The sequence below is a fragment of the Miniopterus schreibersii genome, assembly GCF_964146895.1.
Source record: "Miniopterus schreibersii genome assembly, chromosome: 19".
NCBI lineage: Eukaryota > Metazoa > Chordata > Mammalia > Chiroptera > Miniopteridae > Miniopterus > Miniopterus schreibersii.
In genome coordinates, this window is record NC_138119.1 from 33,437,783 (window position 1) to 33,455,434 (window position 17,652).

The window sequence follows — 17,652 nt, forward strand, 5'->3', positions numbered from 1 at the left end:
TTTAAAAACTCTAATCTCTTCCTGTACTCTTGCTTTGTTTTTTTGATTGCATTTATCTTCTTTTAATATACTATACAATTTATCGTTTGTCTTGTTCCACTAGAAATGAAAGGACATGAGAACAGGGATGTATGTCTTTTTATTCCCCAGTGTCAGGATCCTATGAGGTCTCAATAAAATGATAACTATTCCTATTATGTGGATTGTCATAGGTTTTAAAGAGATAGCTTCAGGCAGAAAGCAGGGAGCCTGGGATGCAGAATTCTGGAGTTCTCTTGTTTACCAATGGGTATTGTCTTCAGAATTCTCTGGGAAAGAGGGTAATAATTTTGGCTCATGCAGTCAATTTATAGATCAGGCTCCAACTGATCTTGATATGTCAATGTCATTCAGGGAACAGGTCCCTGGGGGGGCCCTCCTGAGATGATGGAGTATGAGGTAGTCCCAGGGGTATGGCTGTGTCTTGGAATTTATTGTGGACCTGCTTGAATTTCTATGAGAGAAGAAAGACTATAGAATACTACAGCACAGTCCTGGTCTCCCTAAATAATCTGGAATTTCCCCCAATCTAATGAAAAAGGGCTTCTGATAGTGATGTTCTAAGTACCAACTGAACCTAGTTTGCAAAATTTTGTCTTACAGTGATTTCCCCCAGCCTTTACAGGATCCTCGAAGTTGGGTGATGAGTGATGGGAATGAGGGTAGTGCACACCATCTCCCACCTGAGTCTGTGTGTCAAGTCCCAGCACTGCCTCCTCACCCTCCTCCACGCCCGTGACGATGGAGGCAAAGTTGTCGTCCAGCAGGATCATGTCGGCTGCCTGCTTAGAGACATCGGAGCCAGCGATGCCCATGGCTATGCCAATGTCAGCCTTCTTCAGTGCCGGGGAGTCATTCACGCCGTCTCCTGTCACCGCCACGATGGCTCCCTGGAGAAGCATAGAGGGAGTCAAGTAATTACTGGCAGATTCAAGACCAGTCCCAAAAATCAGTTTGATTCCATCATCCCTTGTTTCTTGATATAATCATGCTTGTTGGAGGCCTCTTAGCCCTTCCTTCTCCTGCTCTCCTGAGATATTAAAACTCTTAGGGAGCCCCCAAACTGATGCCCATTTCTGAGGCTCCAGATGAGATGCTCTCTGGAGTCTCCTCTAGCCCAGCACACATTCCTCTGCTTGGTTGAGGCTTGGGCTACCCCACGTGATTTCTGCCAGGTTTCCCAAGGCTCCTTTGTCTCCTCACCAGCCTCTGACATCCCTCTACAATGATGAGCTTCTGCTGAGGGGAGGTCCGAGCAAACACAATCTCCATGTGGTTTCTGAGGACATTAGCAAGTTCTTCTGTGTTCATTTCCTTTAGTTTTGAGCCATGCACCACAATGGCTTTGGCGTCCCTGAGCAAAAAGAGTTTTTGTTTTTAAACCTCACCAGAAGATTTTATTTTTTTACTGATTTTAGACAGAGGTAAAGGAAGAGGGTGAGAGGATCATTGATGTATGAGAGGATCATCAATTGGTTCGCACACGCGCCCCCACCAGGAATCAAACCCACAACCTAGGTGTGTGCCCTGGCCCAGGAATCCAACGGGCAGCTTTCAGGGCTCGGGATGACGCTCCAACCGAGCCGTACTGGCCAGGGCGCAAAAAGAACTTTAAAAGTTTAGTTCAGAGTGTTGAGAATTCATCAGGTGCCCCCTAACCAACCTCCTTGTTTTTCCTTTCAACCCAATCTCCTCACTTGTCCCCAACCATTCACTGTCCCCAGACTGACACATTCCATCCCCTCCCCCTTTTCCAACCACTGGTCCTTTTTCTCTGCCTCTTTGTTCCATGTCTTCTGAAAACCTACTTGGTCATTTTCCAATTACATTTTATTTTGTACTATGTAAACCCTGCACATCTATCTTTAAGGATCCTTCAAGAACTTTAGTAAGTGGGATCTAGTGAAGCAGGCTGATGATAGCAGAAAATACGGCAGATCTGAGTTCTTTAGAAGTCTCACCTGATCTCAGTGACAGGGACCTTGAGCCGGGCAGCAATGTCCTCTGCTGTCTCAGAACCTTCTGAGATGATGCCCACACCCTTGGCAATGGCCTTGGCCGTAATGGGATGATCCCCTGTTACCATAATCACCTGGGTTGGGAAGGGAGAGCAGAGGAGTAGAATCATCTTCAAGGAAGTCCTGGATCCCTCACCTTTCTCTCTAAGAACTAACAGGTCACTGCTTTCATTGCATAGAAGTTTTAGTAGCTCATTCCCAAGAACTTGTGCTTCGACTCTTGGGGGTGGGTCAGGATCATTAGATCATAAAACATAAGACAATTTGGGTTTTAGATTTTCCAGGAATAAATGAGAAATTTAGATGTATTTCTATATTCAGAATTTCATTTAATTGCTTCAGAAGCTCAAAGTCAGAAACACCTACACATAGAACAAAGTGGTGATAAAGGAACATCTGCAATAATCCATCTGCCGAACAAAGTTTCATTCAGGCCCAGGTGCATTCTGATCCTCATTCTTCCTCTCTTTTCCCCACTGCCTCCCTGTACCCCTAAATTTCAGCCCTTTTTTGCATAGCTGTTACCAGCCCTAGTCCCATTCCTTCCCAAAGATCAGGTGTCCGCACTCCGTCCTTTCCTAGCATTCTCTACTTGCCGCATGATGACTGCTTACATGTCTCTCTCCCACACTGCTGGGAGCGCTGGGAGGTGGGGCCATGTCTAGGACTCCTTGTTAAATTTCCTGCCTTAGCACAATGCCTAGCACGTAGTAAACCATCAACAAACAATGCCCATGGTTCCCAAGTACCCCATTTTTCAGGCCCTGACGGGGGGAGAAGGAAACTATCTGACTGTGACTGAATGATCCAGCTGCTTTCAGGAACAGAGGTCCTGGAAAAGTCAGTCTATTTACTTTCAGAGAATGGAGATAAGCCTTTCAGAAGCTTTCCTCTGAGCCTTCATCATTCCATATTGGCACCCCTGGCTCGCTGGAAGATGACAAAGTGTGACTAAGCTGTGATTCCAGAGACTGAGGGTCACACTAGGAGCTGCTCCCCACACCACTGGTTTCCAGCACCCCGGCTTGGTTGTGGGGCATTGGATCCTCACCACGCTTGGCTGTGGAGTGTGGAATAACTGGTGAAGATGTGAGAGGGAACTTCACAGAAGGTTAGAAGATTCCAGATGTGGTTCAGACTGAGCCCTCAGTGATGCCTTTTAGGCTCACAGTGCCCTGAGCTTCCCAGTGGCTCATCAATAGTGACCTGGGGCCTATATGACAGGTGTATCGTCCGGATACATCCCTAGCACCTAGCCCAGTTTGGCCATTCAAATGGACGGTTCTGTAGCAGTTCCTGGCAGTACCACCTCCATGCCAGGCTGGAGAAATAGAAACACAAAGTCAGTCACCCCACGAGTGAGTTCTTAGGACACAGTTTCAGAGAGTTGAGATGCACGCAGACAATAGAAGCGCAGTTCTACAGAGAATGGCTCCCTTTGAGGTAAAGGGCATCTAGCAGTTTCTGGAATTTGTCAAGTATTAAAAGAATTTCATTTCTAAGTTCTTCATGCTGACTATACCTCTGATGTTCCCACGCAGTCTTGCGAGCTGCTCTCTTGTTCCTTTGTACCCTTGTCCCCCAGATGGGATCCCTCTGAGAGAAACATTCCAGTGTTGGCCATGTTACTGTGGACCCTCACCGCTTTACTGCAGTCCTCAGAGGAGGCTGGGCTTGTAGCATACTACTGAGAGCCTCAGGTAGTGGCAAATATAATGAAATATTGTTATTTTAGTTTTTTAAAAATCACATTTATTCCAACCTGCGCATATGGTTCTACCTGGGAAACACCAGGACCACAATCATTTCTTGTAAACTTTGCTGCCATGCAAATGCTATCAGACCTCTTCCAGCAGCCTCGTAATGTGCATCAGTTCCTCATCAACACCACGATGGAGTGGACCCTGGAAAGCCCAACCCTGTGGGACAACCCCCCATGTGTCCATTACATTTTGTCACACATGATACATCTCTCACTTTCCTATAAGGAAAGAGATGATTCACAATTCCTCACCAAGTCTGCCAAATTCCTGTCAGCCTAGAGTCCAGGGGAAGTAAGAAATTACAAGACCTGTAAACCTGTGCCCAGAACAAGGACTGGCCCAGAAAGCATGGAGGCCTTCTGCTTTGGCTGCCAGCTCGAGGCCAACCCAGGACTTCCATGAATTCCCAGGTGAGTTTAATTTTAGATCACATCCACAATGTTATTCCTCACTTTAACAGTCCACTTCAAAGCTCGGTCATTCAAATGAAGCCCTTCTTCATTTATCTCCAATATGATATGGAAGCTTAAAGGATCCTTGAGGAATATCAAGAAAACTTGGTTATCCTATGCAGATGTGTTATAATAATGCCATCTCTGCAAAGAATTGCATCACCCCAAACATCTAGTAGTAATTAGGGAATTCACTCAAAATAACTTCCTATGTCCATTCCTTGGCTCCCACTCTAATGACCAATCATTGAACTTAGCATGGCCAAGGCTGCCCCCAAATTGCCAACAGTCAAGGTCTAAGGTAAAACCAGCCCTAACAGATAACCTCTAACTCTCCTTAAATACCTAATGCTCGCCTCCCCTACTGTAACTTGCCCTCCCCCAAGTCCAGGATCCAGTATATCAGGTAGAAACATAGAAGGTGTCAATGTCACATGCACATTAGTTTGAGAAGCACTGTCCTAGGACACTGGTTCTCAAACTTGCACATTGGAATCTCTAGGGAAGTTTTTGAAAAATGCAGATGCCTTGCCTGGCTGGGTGTGGCTCAGCAGCTGGGCATCGATCTAGGATCCAGGAGGTCGAGGTTCAATTCCCGGTCGGGGCATGTGCCCGGGTTGTGGGCTCAGTCCCCAGTTGGGAGCGTGCAAGAGGCGGTTGATCAACGTTTCTCTCTCCCTCTCCCTTCCTCTCTCTGAAATCAATAAAGATATATTTAAAAAGAAAAAAATGCAGATGCCTGGGTCTCACCCTGAGTTGCTAATGTAATGGGCCTGGGATGTGGCCTAGGCATCAGGTTTTTAAAGTTCCCTTGATGATTCTAATGTTCAATGAAAGACAGGAGTCTATAGAGGACACTTACCACTAGTCTCTTAAAACTAAAAATCCTAAACTGAAGGAAAAAGAAATTAATTAAACCAAGATTATTAAGAACCAATTCTGCTGTTGTCCCAATCCCTGACAGGTGGGGCTTCTGGGGTGGTCAAGAGTTTACCTTAATCCCTGCACTGCGACACTTGTTCACAGCATCAGGCACTGCAGCTCGAGGGGGGTCGATCAAGGACATGAGCCCCGCGAAACAAAGGTTAGTCATGGGGAAATTGATTTCGTCCACATTAAACTTAAATCCCTTGGAGAAAGTGGTAGGCAGATTCAAGAAGCAGAACCCTGGGGAGAGACAAGAAGGGACCAAGAGTCATCTGTCTAGCCATGTATGTCCCTATCCCGCTCACCCCAACAGCCTTGATTTTTCACCCCATAAATCAGAACCACTTCGATACCATTCTTGCAAAGGCTTCTCCCACAGTCCCCTCACCTAGCACACGTTCCCCCAGACCCCCCAGTTCCAGGTAGGCATTCTGGAAGGCTTCTTTCATTTCATTGTCCATTGGGTACTCTTGACCATTCAGAAAGTAACTAGAGCAAAACTCCAAGATCCTCTCAGGAGCCCCCTTCATCAGCAGCACGTGGGCCTGGGAACTGTCTTCCCGGAGGTGGATGGACATCTAGGGAGAGGAGAGGAAACGTTGGTGGAACAGGAGAGCAGGGTCGGGGCAAAAAAGCAAGGGAAAGGTTTTGGAGGGTAAAACAGGCAGGAACCTGTCTCATGCCCCTCCATTTCCTTTGCGCCCTTCCTCCGTTCAGGGTCTCCCACCTCTCTCGCTTTCCTGGCACCTCCAGCCTGGTATTGTTTGCATGTTGGTCTCTATCTTCGCAGCCCCACTGGAAGCTGAGGGCAGAGGCTGGCGCACTCACTTTCCCTGCTTCCTCCCTGCCTCGATGCCTAGAGAGCGAACCTGATGGGGCTGGCAAACGCAGCAGAGTGGGCAGGAGAGAAAGCTGAGAGCCAGCTGGAATGCTTCATGGCCTCGGGTCAATCCATTTGACTTCTCAAAACCTTAGTGACTTTGATAAAATGTAAAAGGATCTGCTGTGCCTACTTCATTGAGTTTTTGATAGTTAATATTTGCAAAAAATACTTTAAAAACTGTGAAACACAATTCAAAAATAGGTTAGGCATTCCAGTCCCCTCTGCACTCTCTTAAAATCATGAAGTCCCGTGAGAGGTGCTGCGTGGTGTTGGTGGGGAGGTGGGGGTGTCAAATGTGAGGGTCAGGGTCAGTGTGGCTCGTGGGGGGAGGGAAGAGCATATTCATGTGAAGGAAACCTGAGGAGACAACAGCCAAGGAGGAGAGAGAAATAAGGTCAACTTTGGTTTTGCATTTTCCCTTGATCTCAGATCTGTGAAAAGGAACAATCTGTGGGGGTCCTTTTATGATCCACAGGAAATTCCTGCTACATAGCCTGTTTGGTAACAAAATTAGCGCATTGAAAGGAAATGAGCTGGGGCAGAGAAGGCCAGACTGCACTGCCCAAAGGAGAAGCAAAGTGGGAAACCTGTGTGTGTAACGTGGGAAACCCGTGTGTGTAACGTGGGAAACCCATGTGTGTAATGTGGGCAAAAAAGGTCCATTAGAAACTTCCAAAAGAAACCCTGTTCAGTTACATTCAGAATATGCTTAAGCAGTTAAGAGGAAGCACCTTAACTTATTTAAGCAGAAGCTGTAAAGGTTTAAGGAGCTTAATTTTCTGTGTGCTTAATACATATTTGTAGACTATTTATTGGCGATTATTGGGGATGACAGCAAGGCCTACATAAACTGCTACCTTGGTCACAGGAAAATCACATCTTGATAGAAAATTACAGATAAAAATATGGGAGAAATCTGGAAATATCAGAACAGAGACCCTTCTTTCTTTTGTTTCCATCTCAGAGAGGGAAATGGACCAAACTTTGCAAAAGATCACAGGCTAAGAAACACCTCGTAACCTGGAGCCTAACTACCCTAGTGAAGGCAGCAAGAGAGGCTTTCCTGGTGCCTCCTCCAAGCAAGCCCTGCTGGAGCTGGGCGCTGGTAGGCTGCTGAGCACGCTGGGTGCACCATGGGGGAAGATTTTGCTGTTTGAATTTTATATTTAATAGCTCAAAAAAAGCACTAACATAGTCATTTTGGGTAAAGTTGCTATTTTTTTGGACATTCCAACAAATGTGACTATGTTTTGCTTTTATTCTGAATCATGTAGAGGGAGAGGTACTTAATTTTTTCTGACCAAAGGCTTTAATCAGGCCTCGTCTAGCACAAAATTCCTGTCTGGTTAGTGAGGCCACTAAACATCAGAAAAAAGTGGAAATAAGTTTGCAGTTGGAGTCTCAGAGACCTATCTTATTACACTGACTAAAAGCCAGCTGAGACAAAAAACTATGGGTCTTTAACTCTTAGTTGTTCGTATTCAATGTGAAAATATAGGTAATTGGGCTTTTAGAAATCTATATAGCTTTTGTTATTTTATTATTATTTTCAGTTACAAATATTTTTTTGTGATGAAAACTTTTAAGATCTACCCTCTTAAGCAACTTTCAAATATAAAAATATAGAATTATTAACAAATGTGCATGTTGTAGGGGGCATGCTAATCTTCTCTGTATCGTTCCAATTTCAGTATATGTTCTGTGAACCCAAGCACTATTACCTGTGCTTTTTTTCTAGAAATTTTTATTTTATCTAAGTTTGCAAATGTATTGGCTTAAAATTATTCCAAATATTTTTTTATGATTTAAAAATGTTTATACACTAATTTCTGCTCATAGTTTTATCATTTAAAAAATATTATTTTGTATTAGTTTCAGTTGTACAGCATAGTGGTTAGATGATCATGTACTTTACAAACTGTTCTCCCCAATATATCTAGTACCCACCTGGCACTATACATAGTTATTACAATATTATTGACTATATTCCCTATGCTTTAACTATTTTGTAACTACCAATGTACTTCTTAATCCCTTCACCTTTTTTACTCAGTCCCCCTAAGGCCCCTCTCCTCTGGCAACCATTAGTCTGCTCTCTGTATCTATGAGTCTGTTTCTATTTTGTTTGTTTATTTTATTCTTTCGATCCCAAATATAAGTGACATCGTATGATATTTGTCTTTCTCTGACTGACTTATTTCACTCAGCGTAATACCCTCTAGGTCCACCCATGCTGTCAGTGATAAGACTTCATTCTTTTTGGGGGGCCGGGTAATATTCCATTGTATATATGTAGCACAACTTTTTTTTTTTTAACCACAACGTTTTTATCCAGTCGTCTATTGATGGGCATTTGGGTTGCTTCCGTGTCTTCGCTATTGACTATTACCTGTGTTTTAACACACAAATACAAAACTGACTTTTGGGAGTCTCCCTTGTCTATTGGCGCACCTACATGTCTGACCTTTACAGTAGTGCCTGAACTTAGAGAATCCCACTCTCCTGAGCAAATCACAACTGTCCCATAGAACTCAAACCTTAATTGGTAGAGTTCCAGTCATGGCAATGCCACCACTCCCACCTTTCCACCACACCCCTTCCTCAAAGTGTGCTCGGAATCTCACGTGGGAAAGAAATACTGCGTTTCCTTTCCCTCTCGTGGATTTTGCTGTTAGTGCCACCAGTGTCCCTCACGCCACAGTTCTCTTTCCCTTGCCACTCCTCCCTGGATAAGGGACAAAATCCTCCTGGGAAATGAAATTTATAGACATGCTGGAGGCCCCTGGTCGCCTACCCAATGGCAGCTGCTAGAGTTGCAGGCATGGAGTGAAAAAAGAAATTGATGACTAATGAAATGAGGCGCGCCTGGGATGTGTCTTGTAAATCCAGCCTGATTCTGCTGTGGCTCATCTCGCAATAGCCACAGAGATGCCTCCTAACAGCTGCAGGGACTGAAACAAGACATTCAAGGATCAGCTTTAAGAGAGCCTTTTGTGCCTTGCTGTCTTCACAAGCGGTGTAGTCTCGAGCTCTGGTGAGGCCTGAACCCCTCTCCCTTTTTTTAAAAAAATATATCTTTATTGATTTCAGAGAGAGGAAGGGAGAGGCAGAGAGAGAGATAGAAACATCAATGATGAGAGAGTCATTGATGGGCTGCCTCCTGCACGCCCCCGACTGGGGATCGAGCCCGCAACCCGGGCACATGCCCTGACCGGGAATCAAACTGCGATCTTCTGGATCCTAGGTCGGCGCTCAACCGCTGAGCCACGCTGGCCGGGCCCCTCTCCCTTTTATCACTGCTCCTCCCGCACCGGCCTGCTACCTTCTCTTGGGGTGAGCCTTCTTCCTAGTTCACACGCTGGTTGTCTCTGCCCCACTCTCTATCCTACTGCTCAGAGGTGAGTTGAAGACAAAGCTCCTGTTTGCCCAAAAGATGAGCCCATCTCCGCCCAATCACTCTCCTACCTTTGTTGGTTCTGTACCTGGTACTTGTTGGTAGAATTAAAGGGAATCTCTGCCACCTTGGGGCTTTTCTCCCTCATCTCCTTCACGGAGCTGTAGGTCTGCTCGACGAACTTGAGGAGGGCTGACTCGGAAGCATCCCCTGTTGTTGTGCGCTGCCAGGTGGGGTTTTGTAATAAGCCCACGGGACAAGGAAAGGGGCAGAGTGGGGAGGGGGCGCCTGGGGAAATCACTGAGTGCCAGGAAAGAGGTTTTTGGGAGAGGGTGGGTTATACCTTGGACACTGAGGTGCCCTCTCCCCCCTTAGGCCTGACACCTTGGCTACGGGAAGGGCCTCCTGATCAGTCCCAAAGTCAGCCCGGTTGCAGAGGCCAGCGATTCGGGCCAGGATGGACCAGGTGTCAGAACTGTTGGCAAATGCATTCCCTAGGGAGAAAGAACAGCCTGTGAGCAGGAGAGAGGAGCGTTTAAAGCAGGGAGTTATTTCCATCCTGTCCGTACCCCAAAACTTTACAGCGACATCTTCTTTCCTCCACACCTTCCTTCTCAAACTCCCTTTCCAGCTGTCTTTTCTTTGCCTGAACTCACCTTTCCCTCTCAGCTCACTCGTCACATTCCCCCAACGCCCACCAATGCCACTAGTCACCAGTCTGTTCTTCATTCGTGTCAGCTGCATAGGTGGTCTTATCGAACCATAAGTGGGCGACGGTCATACGGTTCTGGGTGAGGGTGCCCGTCTTGTCAGAGCAGATGGTGGAGGTGGAGCCCAGCGTCTCCACCGCCTCCAGGTTCTTCACCAGGCAGTTCTTCCTCGCCATGCGCTTGGCTGTCAGCGTCAGACACACCTAAGGCCACGAAGAGGCAAGAGCATAAATGGAGAGAAAATATTGGCTATTCACACCACATTGGGTTTTGGAAATCTGAAATGCTTTTGGTTGCTATTTAAATTTTTTGTACTAATTTCCCTTATGTTCTTACCTACTTAAAAAACAACAACAACTCCATCTATGGCTACAGTAAAGGAAATTAAGAAAGTGATTTTGGTTTGTGCTTCAAGGCAGAGTTTTAAAACCAGAGTGTATTCCTTTACCAGGGTATCACAGAGAATGATCTCCCTAAAGCATACTGTCCCTGAAATACTCCACTCTCCTATGATCCTTTCATCTTTTCTACTCAGCAGCATCTTTTCATTCAAGTTCAGGCCACACCCCTTCCTCAAGTCTCCAGTCTTTCCAAGGACCACATCAATAGCTAACCTTTTATTGTGGTGTAAGATGCTATGTGTGGAGTGGGGGTTGTACTGATAGTTTTTAAAAAAACAATGGAGAGGGTGAAATTGAGAAGAAATATTGCAGCACTAAAAAGGAGTTGAGGAATCATTTAAACCAAAAGATTTTGTTGTTGTTGTTAATCCTTACTGGATGGTATTTTTTCATTGATTTTTAGAGAGTCTCTAAGGGGAGAAAGAGAGAGAAACATCGATTGCTTGCCTCCCGCATGCGCCTGACCGGTGCTGAGGATCAAACTTGCAACCCAGGTGCATGCCCTTGACTGGAATTGAACCTGAGACCCTTCGGTGCAGGGGCTGGTGCACTAACCATTGAGCAACACTGCCAGGGCTAAATCAGATTTTTATTGACCGTAAGTCATGTTTACCATACACATTTGATAAAAATCAGGTGCATAAAAGCTTGCTTTAAAAGCTAATGAATTCTTAGCATGTGGTTATGTAAATGCAGAATTCTAATCATGGGATCGGTTATGTTTTCTTTACATAATATCATTAGTCCCGATGTTTTTGTGCTAGTCCAACCACACCCAGAGTATTGTTCTCATCTATATTTTAGTAAACTAAAGCATACCCCAAAGAGGTGATCAGCAGGACAAGGGGCCTGAAGACTGTGCCATATAACTAAAGGAAAGGGATTATTATTTCATCTCTTACCTGGAGAGTTTGAGGGAACATAATGGTTACTGTCAAAAATCTAAAGGGTGGTTTGTAGAAGAGAGAGAACTGACTTATTTTGTGTTTCTTCAGATGGGAAAACTGGGACCAAACACAGAATTATATTTCTGCTTAACACAATGCAATCGAACTAGAGCAACCCAACAATGAAATGAGCTGAGAAAAAAAGGGGTGGGCTTCCCATGACTAGAAACAATCATCATCTCCCATGGACTTATTACAGGATAGTCAGCATTTGTTGGAAACTTGAATTTATTTGAGCTTTGGAGTACTTTCCAATAAAATTCTGTGATTCTAAATTAATCTTCCTCTATAAACTGATGGATAAATTGAGGCCTGGAGGTAAGTGATTTGGACAAGTTCACCAGTCAACACTGGAATTCACTCCCCAAGACTTATCCTCTAACGTTTTCTGCATTGCAACTCACTTCCTTTCTCATTAAGAAAAGAAAGCACCAGAAAATATGGTTGGAGGAAGTAAAAGTAATCTGGAAGCTAAATGATTTGACATCTGTATACACATCAGGGGTCCTCTGCACTTGAGAGGTTAGACAATGAGAGAGACACTAGCGATTTCATTTCCCTGGAGCAGTTTGTGTGCCTTGAGGCCACCCTACCCTGGCTACTCACAGTGACAGTGGCCAGCAGCCCCTCAGGGACATTGGCCACAATGATGCCAATAAGAAAAATGACAGCCTCCAGCCAGCCGTAGCCCAAGATAAGGGAGAGCACAAAGAACGCGATGCCAAGGAAGATGGCCAGCGAGGTGATCAGATGGATAAAGTGTTCGATTTCTACAGCAATGGGAGTCTTGCCAACTCCCAGGCTTGAGGTCAGGGTGGCAATGCGGCCCATTGCTGTGGAGTCTCCTGTAGCAATCACGATGCCCCGGGCTGTTCCTGCGGATGAAGGGGGAAGCCTCAGTTGGGAAGGATGTTGGGTCCGGTAAATACAAAAGCTGTCAGTGGTCAAAAACAAGGTGGAAACTCAAGGGCCTCTGAGAGGTCATTATGTTCTATTCTCCTCATATTTAGCTTATACAACTAAGGGTCTCCTAGTCTAAAAAAAATCTCTGAAGAGATTTCAGTTCTCCAGAGATACCCAATTTTATTGCCTGATTGTCTTCACTATTGGAAAGATCTTCATTACACTTAAATATCTTCAATTGTCTATATATTTCTTATTTTGCCCTCAGTAACTGAAAGTTTCTAGATCCCCAGGAATAGTGGTTACTCATCTGCTAGAGTCCTATGTTCCAGTATCTTCTTATTCTCTAACCCCTTGGTTCTCAGTTGGGGGCAATTTGCCCCCTAGGAGACGTTTGACAATGTCTGGAAAGATTTTTGGTTGCCACAACTGGGTGGGAGGGCGCTGCTCCAGGCATCTAGTGGGCAGAGGGCAGAGATTGTGCTAAATCATCCTGCTAGCCCAGGACAGCCCGCCTCTCCCCATACAGTGAACAACTACTCTGCCCAAATGTCCACAGTGTTGAGGTGAGCAACCCTGCCCTGGCCTGAGCCCCTCCCTGCTCTGCTGGCTGGAGCCAGCCTGACCCCTGCCGGCGAGCAGAGGCCGTGCGGCCGGGCTCCCGCGCTCTTCCTTCCAGCAGCAGCGCCCAGTCGGAAGGGGAGCCGCTGGGGTGCCGGGTTGGCCTTACACACCCCGGCTGCAGGCCACTCACCTGCATGGCTTGAAGTGAGGGGCCTGGTAAGGCTCTTTTCTCAAAATAATTCTTCCTGCTTTACCATAATGGCTGAAATTCTACCATCAAAGTCACAGCCGGAATTGCTCAGAAGGGTAACATATTATAGAAATAGTATGTTTTAGAATCGGAAAGACTCAGGGCTGGGAGTTCAACTTTCTAATGTTCCAGCTGTGTGCCCTGGGGCAAGTTACTTAAATGCTCTGAGACGCAGGTTTCCTCATCCTTAAATTGCAATGGAAGCACCTATAAAGCTGTGAGGAATAGTGTTTTTAAAAGAGCCTGGGGAAGAAGGCTGGGTACATAGTAGGCAGTCAAATTTTAGTTTATTTATTTTCTTCAATTAGATGAATTCAGGGTCTCCAGAAGGGCAGATATAAAATCATAAGTGTAATTTGCAGAGGCTGCTCTAATCTGGCAGCTCTCACAACATCTAACATATATTTCCAAAGTCACCTTCAGCTAGATGAGTCTCAGAACAGAGTCCTGTGCAGACAGCAGACAGGTCAGGTCACTGTTAGGTGGAGGTTCTGGAAAGGCTCGCAGTCTGAGGTACTCTACAGATGAGTTTCAGACTGGTTGCCAGGGGCACTCATTGAGCTTTGTGAAAGGAAAACACTAAAATAATTGAGAGGTGCTAAAAAGGTTTTATATTTTTAGGGGGAATAGAGTGTGGTGTCACCTATATCTATTTCACCTCTATCTACAGACTATTCCCTAGTTTAGTCTAGTTCTTCATTTTCATTCCTTCTGCTATGGTTTTTCCATGCTTGGAGAGAAGGGATTTAATAACTAATCTCAATGTATCTAGAGACAGGGTGTGTTGATGTCAACCTTGGGGAAGGTAAAGAAGGCCAAGCCTCCTATATCCCATTAAAACCTTCTATATAATGCCAGCTTGCCCCCCCACCCCCCACCCCATGAAGATGCATGAGAACCCAGAGAGAGATGCCTGGAGCAGCAGCCCTGTCAGAGTCCACAGAGATGAAAGCAGAGAGACAAAGTTCTAGGATAAAGGTTAAAGTTATGCTACTAGTTTGCAGATTGCACAGAAATCCCTCAGTTTAACAGTCAAGAGCTCCTTCAACCTAGCTCCACCCTCTTGGCCACCTCTTGGATCCCTCCAGTCTTCTCCCAAAGCCTCCTCCATTCTAGCCAGATCCTTGTTTCTCAGATGGAATGCCACCATCCACTTTTCCCCTTATCTGAAGCATATACTTTGCTGATGAAAAATTTACTTTGGAAGGAGAAATTTGAGCAAATTTCTTCCCAAAATTTAGTAATAGAAATCTACTGTTTTGGGAGTAAAATTGTTAATTTGCATCTTTCTGTTCAATCAAATTTTTAAAAAAATTATTTGAATCTATATTTTATTTTCTAGTTGGATTCCTCTTCTATCTTAACGTTACTTTATCCTATAAGGTAATTCCAAATAAACTAATTTTATTACCAGAGAGGTCACTAGCAAGCTTTATTCCTGAGGAGGGTCTGTGGAAAGAGCATGTGCTTTGGAGACAAACCTGCATTAGAATCTGTGACCCTTCTCTTTTCTGTTGAGTTGTGCTCTTGAATACTGCATTTAATTTCTTTAAACCTTAGTCTTTCATGTATAAAGGAGGAATAATATCTATTGTATACTGTTGTGAGAATCAGAGTTATCTGTAGCACTTGACACATACTAGGCATTCAATTATAAAATAGCTATTTCTTAGATACCCAAAAACTTATTCTTAAGCATGAATAGTGATTTTAATGTGTGTCCAGAGGGCCATGCAGTCCTCCCGAAGGGGAAGAGATGAAGAATCAGTTGACATTGTTACCACTTTGGCCAGAGCTGCCTCCCAGCTCAAGGATGCCCTAGATACTAGGAGCAAAGCTGAAGTGTGACTGGCACCTCTGGGAACTCAGATTTCCAGTGCCCATATCCTCTTTGGAAGAGTAAGAAGAGAGGGTTAACCTCAGGAGAAGAACCTAGCAGGGCTGAATAATTTTCCTCCCTCTGTGCTATTTCCAGCTCATAGAGCACAGTCCCTTTACCATTTAGAATAATAGGGCACTTACAATGTGTTAGGCTTTATGCTAAGCATTTTATGTGTAGTATTCCTTTAATCCACATAAAAATCTTTAGGGTAGCGACTTTTAGTATCATCGTTGCTCAAATGTGAAAAGTATGGCTTTGACCTTTCACTAAAGGTCAATCAGTTCAAGAGTAATGGAGAGCTTAGACAACTTACAGGCTGTCACCTGCCCTGCTGCCTTTAGAAGACAGAGACTTCCTGAAGCCTTTCAATCTCTGCTTTTGAATCTAGGATATTTATAAAGTGATAGTCACCTTCCACACAGTTGGTGGAGAAGAAGCAGATGTTTCGGGTCTCCAGAGGGTTCTCATGGGTGAAATCAGGGCTGCGGGTCTGGGGCTCCGACTCTCCCGTCAAGGATGAGTTGTCCACCTGAGATGGGGAAGAGGAGGAGTTGTAAAGTGAGCAGGAGGGAAAAAAGATTCATTTATAAATATGTCACAGCTTTATCTGCCACCAACAATCATCATTACTGACATGCAGAGAGAAACATAAATTTACACACCAGTACTTTATTGTCTCTAACCTCAGATCTTCACTTGTAAGGTCTCAAGGTTTTGGATAATAAGATTGTACTTTCTTTCACTGAGCCCAGGTCACCACAGTGCCTCAAGGCCATGCTTGGCTCTCCCTCCCCCAGCTTCCCACATCCCCTCACCTTACATCCTTGTGCAGAGATGAGCCGGATGTCAGCGGGGATTCGGTCTCCACCCTTCACTTCTACCAGGTCTCCCACCACTACATTCTGTACATTTATCTGCATCTTCTCTCCACCTCGAATTACTAGAGCTTGCTGTGGGAAGATAGTATGGGGTTATCTGCAAAACTTTCTGCTCCCCTAATCGTGATCCTGGCCTACAACCTCCTGTTCCTGGCTTCCCTTCTGGCTCCACTTTCTTACACTGTCACTCAACACATCATTTTTAAAATTATTATTACTAAATGTATTGGTGTAACATTGGGCCCTGGGGAGGTAGCTCATTTGGTTAGAGCATTTCCCAATATGCTAAGGTTGTGGGTTCTATCCCCAGTCAGGGCATATACAAGAATCAACCAATGAATCATAAACAAGTGGAACAACAAATCCATTTCTCTCCCTCTGTGTCTCTCTCAAATCAATCAATCAATCAATCAATAAAATAAAATAAATGTATTGGGGTAACATTGGTTAATAGCATTATATAATTTTCAGGTGTACAAGAATATAATTCCTGAAGGGCTCTTTGGTAGATTGCAAATTCTTACCATTGTTGTTTGCAGGGCTCTTTCCAATGTGATTTTGGTGTTTCTCCCACTAAGAGATAGAGTCTATCTCTATAAACCTACATTTAGGCTTGGCTATAGTTTGCTTTGTCCCATAGCACATTGGCAATCGTAATGCAAGCAGAGGCTTAAAAGTGCTTGCACACTTGGGCTTCCCCTATTGCCACTGGGAATCCCTCTGTCACCATACTGAACAAGCCCAAGCTAGCCTCCTGGAGGAAGAGAAATCATAAAGAGAAAGGCCCCAGCTGGCCCCAGTAATCTCAGCTGAGACCCCAGACATGTGAATGGGGTCATCTTATACCATCCTGCATCAGCTAAATTCAAATCAGATCAGAAGAACAGCCCAGCCATAGAATTGTGAGAAATAATATGTTTGTTGTTTTGAGCCACTGAGTCTTGGGATGGTTTGTTAGGTAGCAAAAGCTAACTGATAGTTTTCAAACTCATAGTTCGTTCTACTGAAACCTTTCCCCAGGGCTCTTACTGAAGGAAGAAATTATGTTTACACCAAAAGGAGATGATCCTGGCCTATAATGCTAGAACATGATCATGTTGTTGGAAATTCGGGAACCTGTTCCTTTCCAAGTTTCCAGCCCTGTGCCTAGGAACCTCTTTCTACTGTTATATTATTTCCAGGTACTTAAAAAAAAACTTTTTTTTATCTGAAAATAACCTAAGCTTTTAGAAAAGTTGCAAGGATAAAAATTATACCAAAGATGCCAGTATAACCTTTACCCAGATTCACCTATTAACATCTTATCCCATTTGCTTCATCACTTGTTCTTTGTCTCTACATATGGGTGTATGTAAACACTTTTATTCCTGAACCATTTGAGGGTTAGTTACACACACATCATGGTCTTTTATTCTACACACTTCAGTGTTCATTTCCCAAGAATTAGGATATCAAATAATCATAATGCAGTTATCAATTTCAGTAAATTTCACATTGACAGTATTTTAATCTGTCTGCATTCTAGTTTGTCAGTTGACCCAATACATCTTTTATAGCATTTTTCTCTCCTCCAGCACAGGAGTCAGTCTAGAATAATAATCTGGACCATTTCCACAGTTGTGCTTTGTCTTTAAGGTCACT

General features: G+C 44.5%; 1 protein-coding gene across 2 annotated transcripts in view; it reads right to left on the bottom strand.

Annotated features, from left to right (window-relative positions):
* The window catches only part of ATP1A4 (ATPase Na+/K+ transporting subunit alpha 4), a gene marked incomplete at both ends in the record, with an annotated part of 30,079 nt that overhangs the window by 8,839 nt on the left and 3,588 nt on the right, over positions 1–17,652 (bottom strand). Inside the window, 12 exons of one of the 2 annotated variants that reach the window (XM_081122017.1) lie at positions 761–929; positions 1,243–1,393; positions 2,001–2,131; positions 5,267–5,439; positions 5,588–5,777; positions 7,373–7,424; positions 9,548–9,699; positions 9,861–9,970; positions 10,191–10,389; positions 12,141–12,409; positions 15,545–15,662; positions 15,949–16,083. In XM_081122017.1, coding sequence (XP_080978143.1) covers positions 761–929; positions 1,243–1,393; positions 2,001–2,131; positions 5,267–5,439; positions 5,588–5,777; positions 7,373–7,424; positions 9,548–9,699; positions 9,861–9,970; positions 10,191–10,389; positions 12,141–12,409; positions 15,545–15,662; positions 15,949–16,083 — 1,849 coding nt within the window. The remainder of the gene's footprint in view (positions 1–760; positions 930–1,242; positions 1,394–2,000; positions 2,132–5,266; positions 5,440–5,587; positions 5,778–7,372; positions 7,425–9,547; positions 9,700–9,860; positions 9,971–10,190; positions 10,390–12,140; positions 12,410–15,544; positions 15,663–15,948; positions 16,084–17,652) is intronic. The other variant, XM_081122018.1, reaches the window with a different exon arrangement.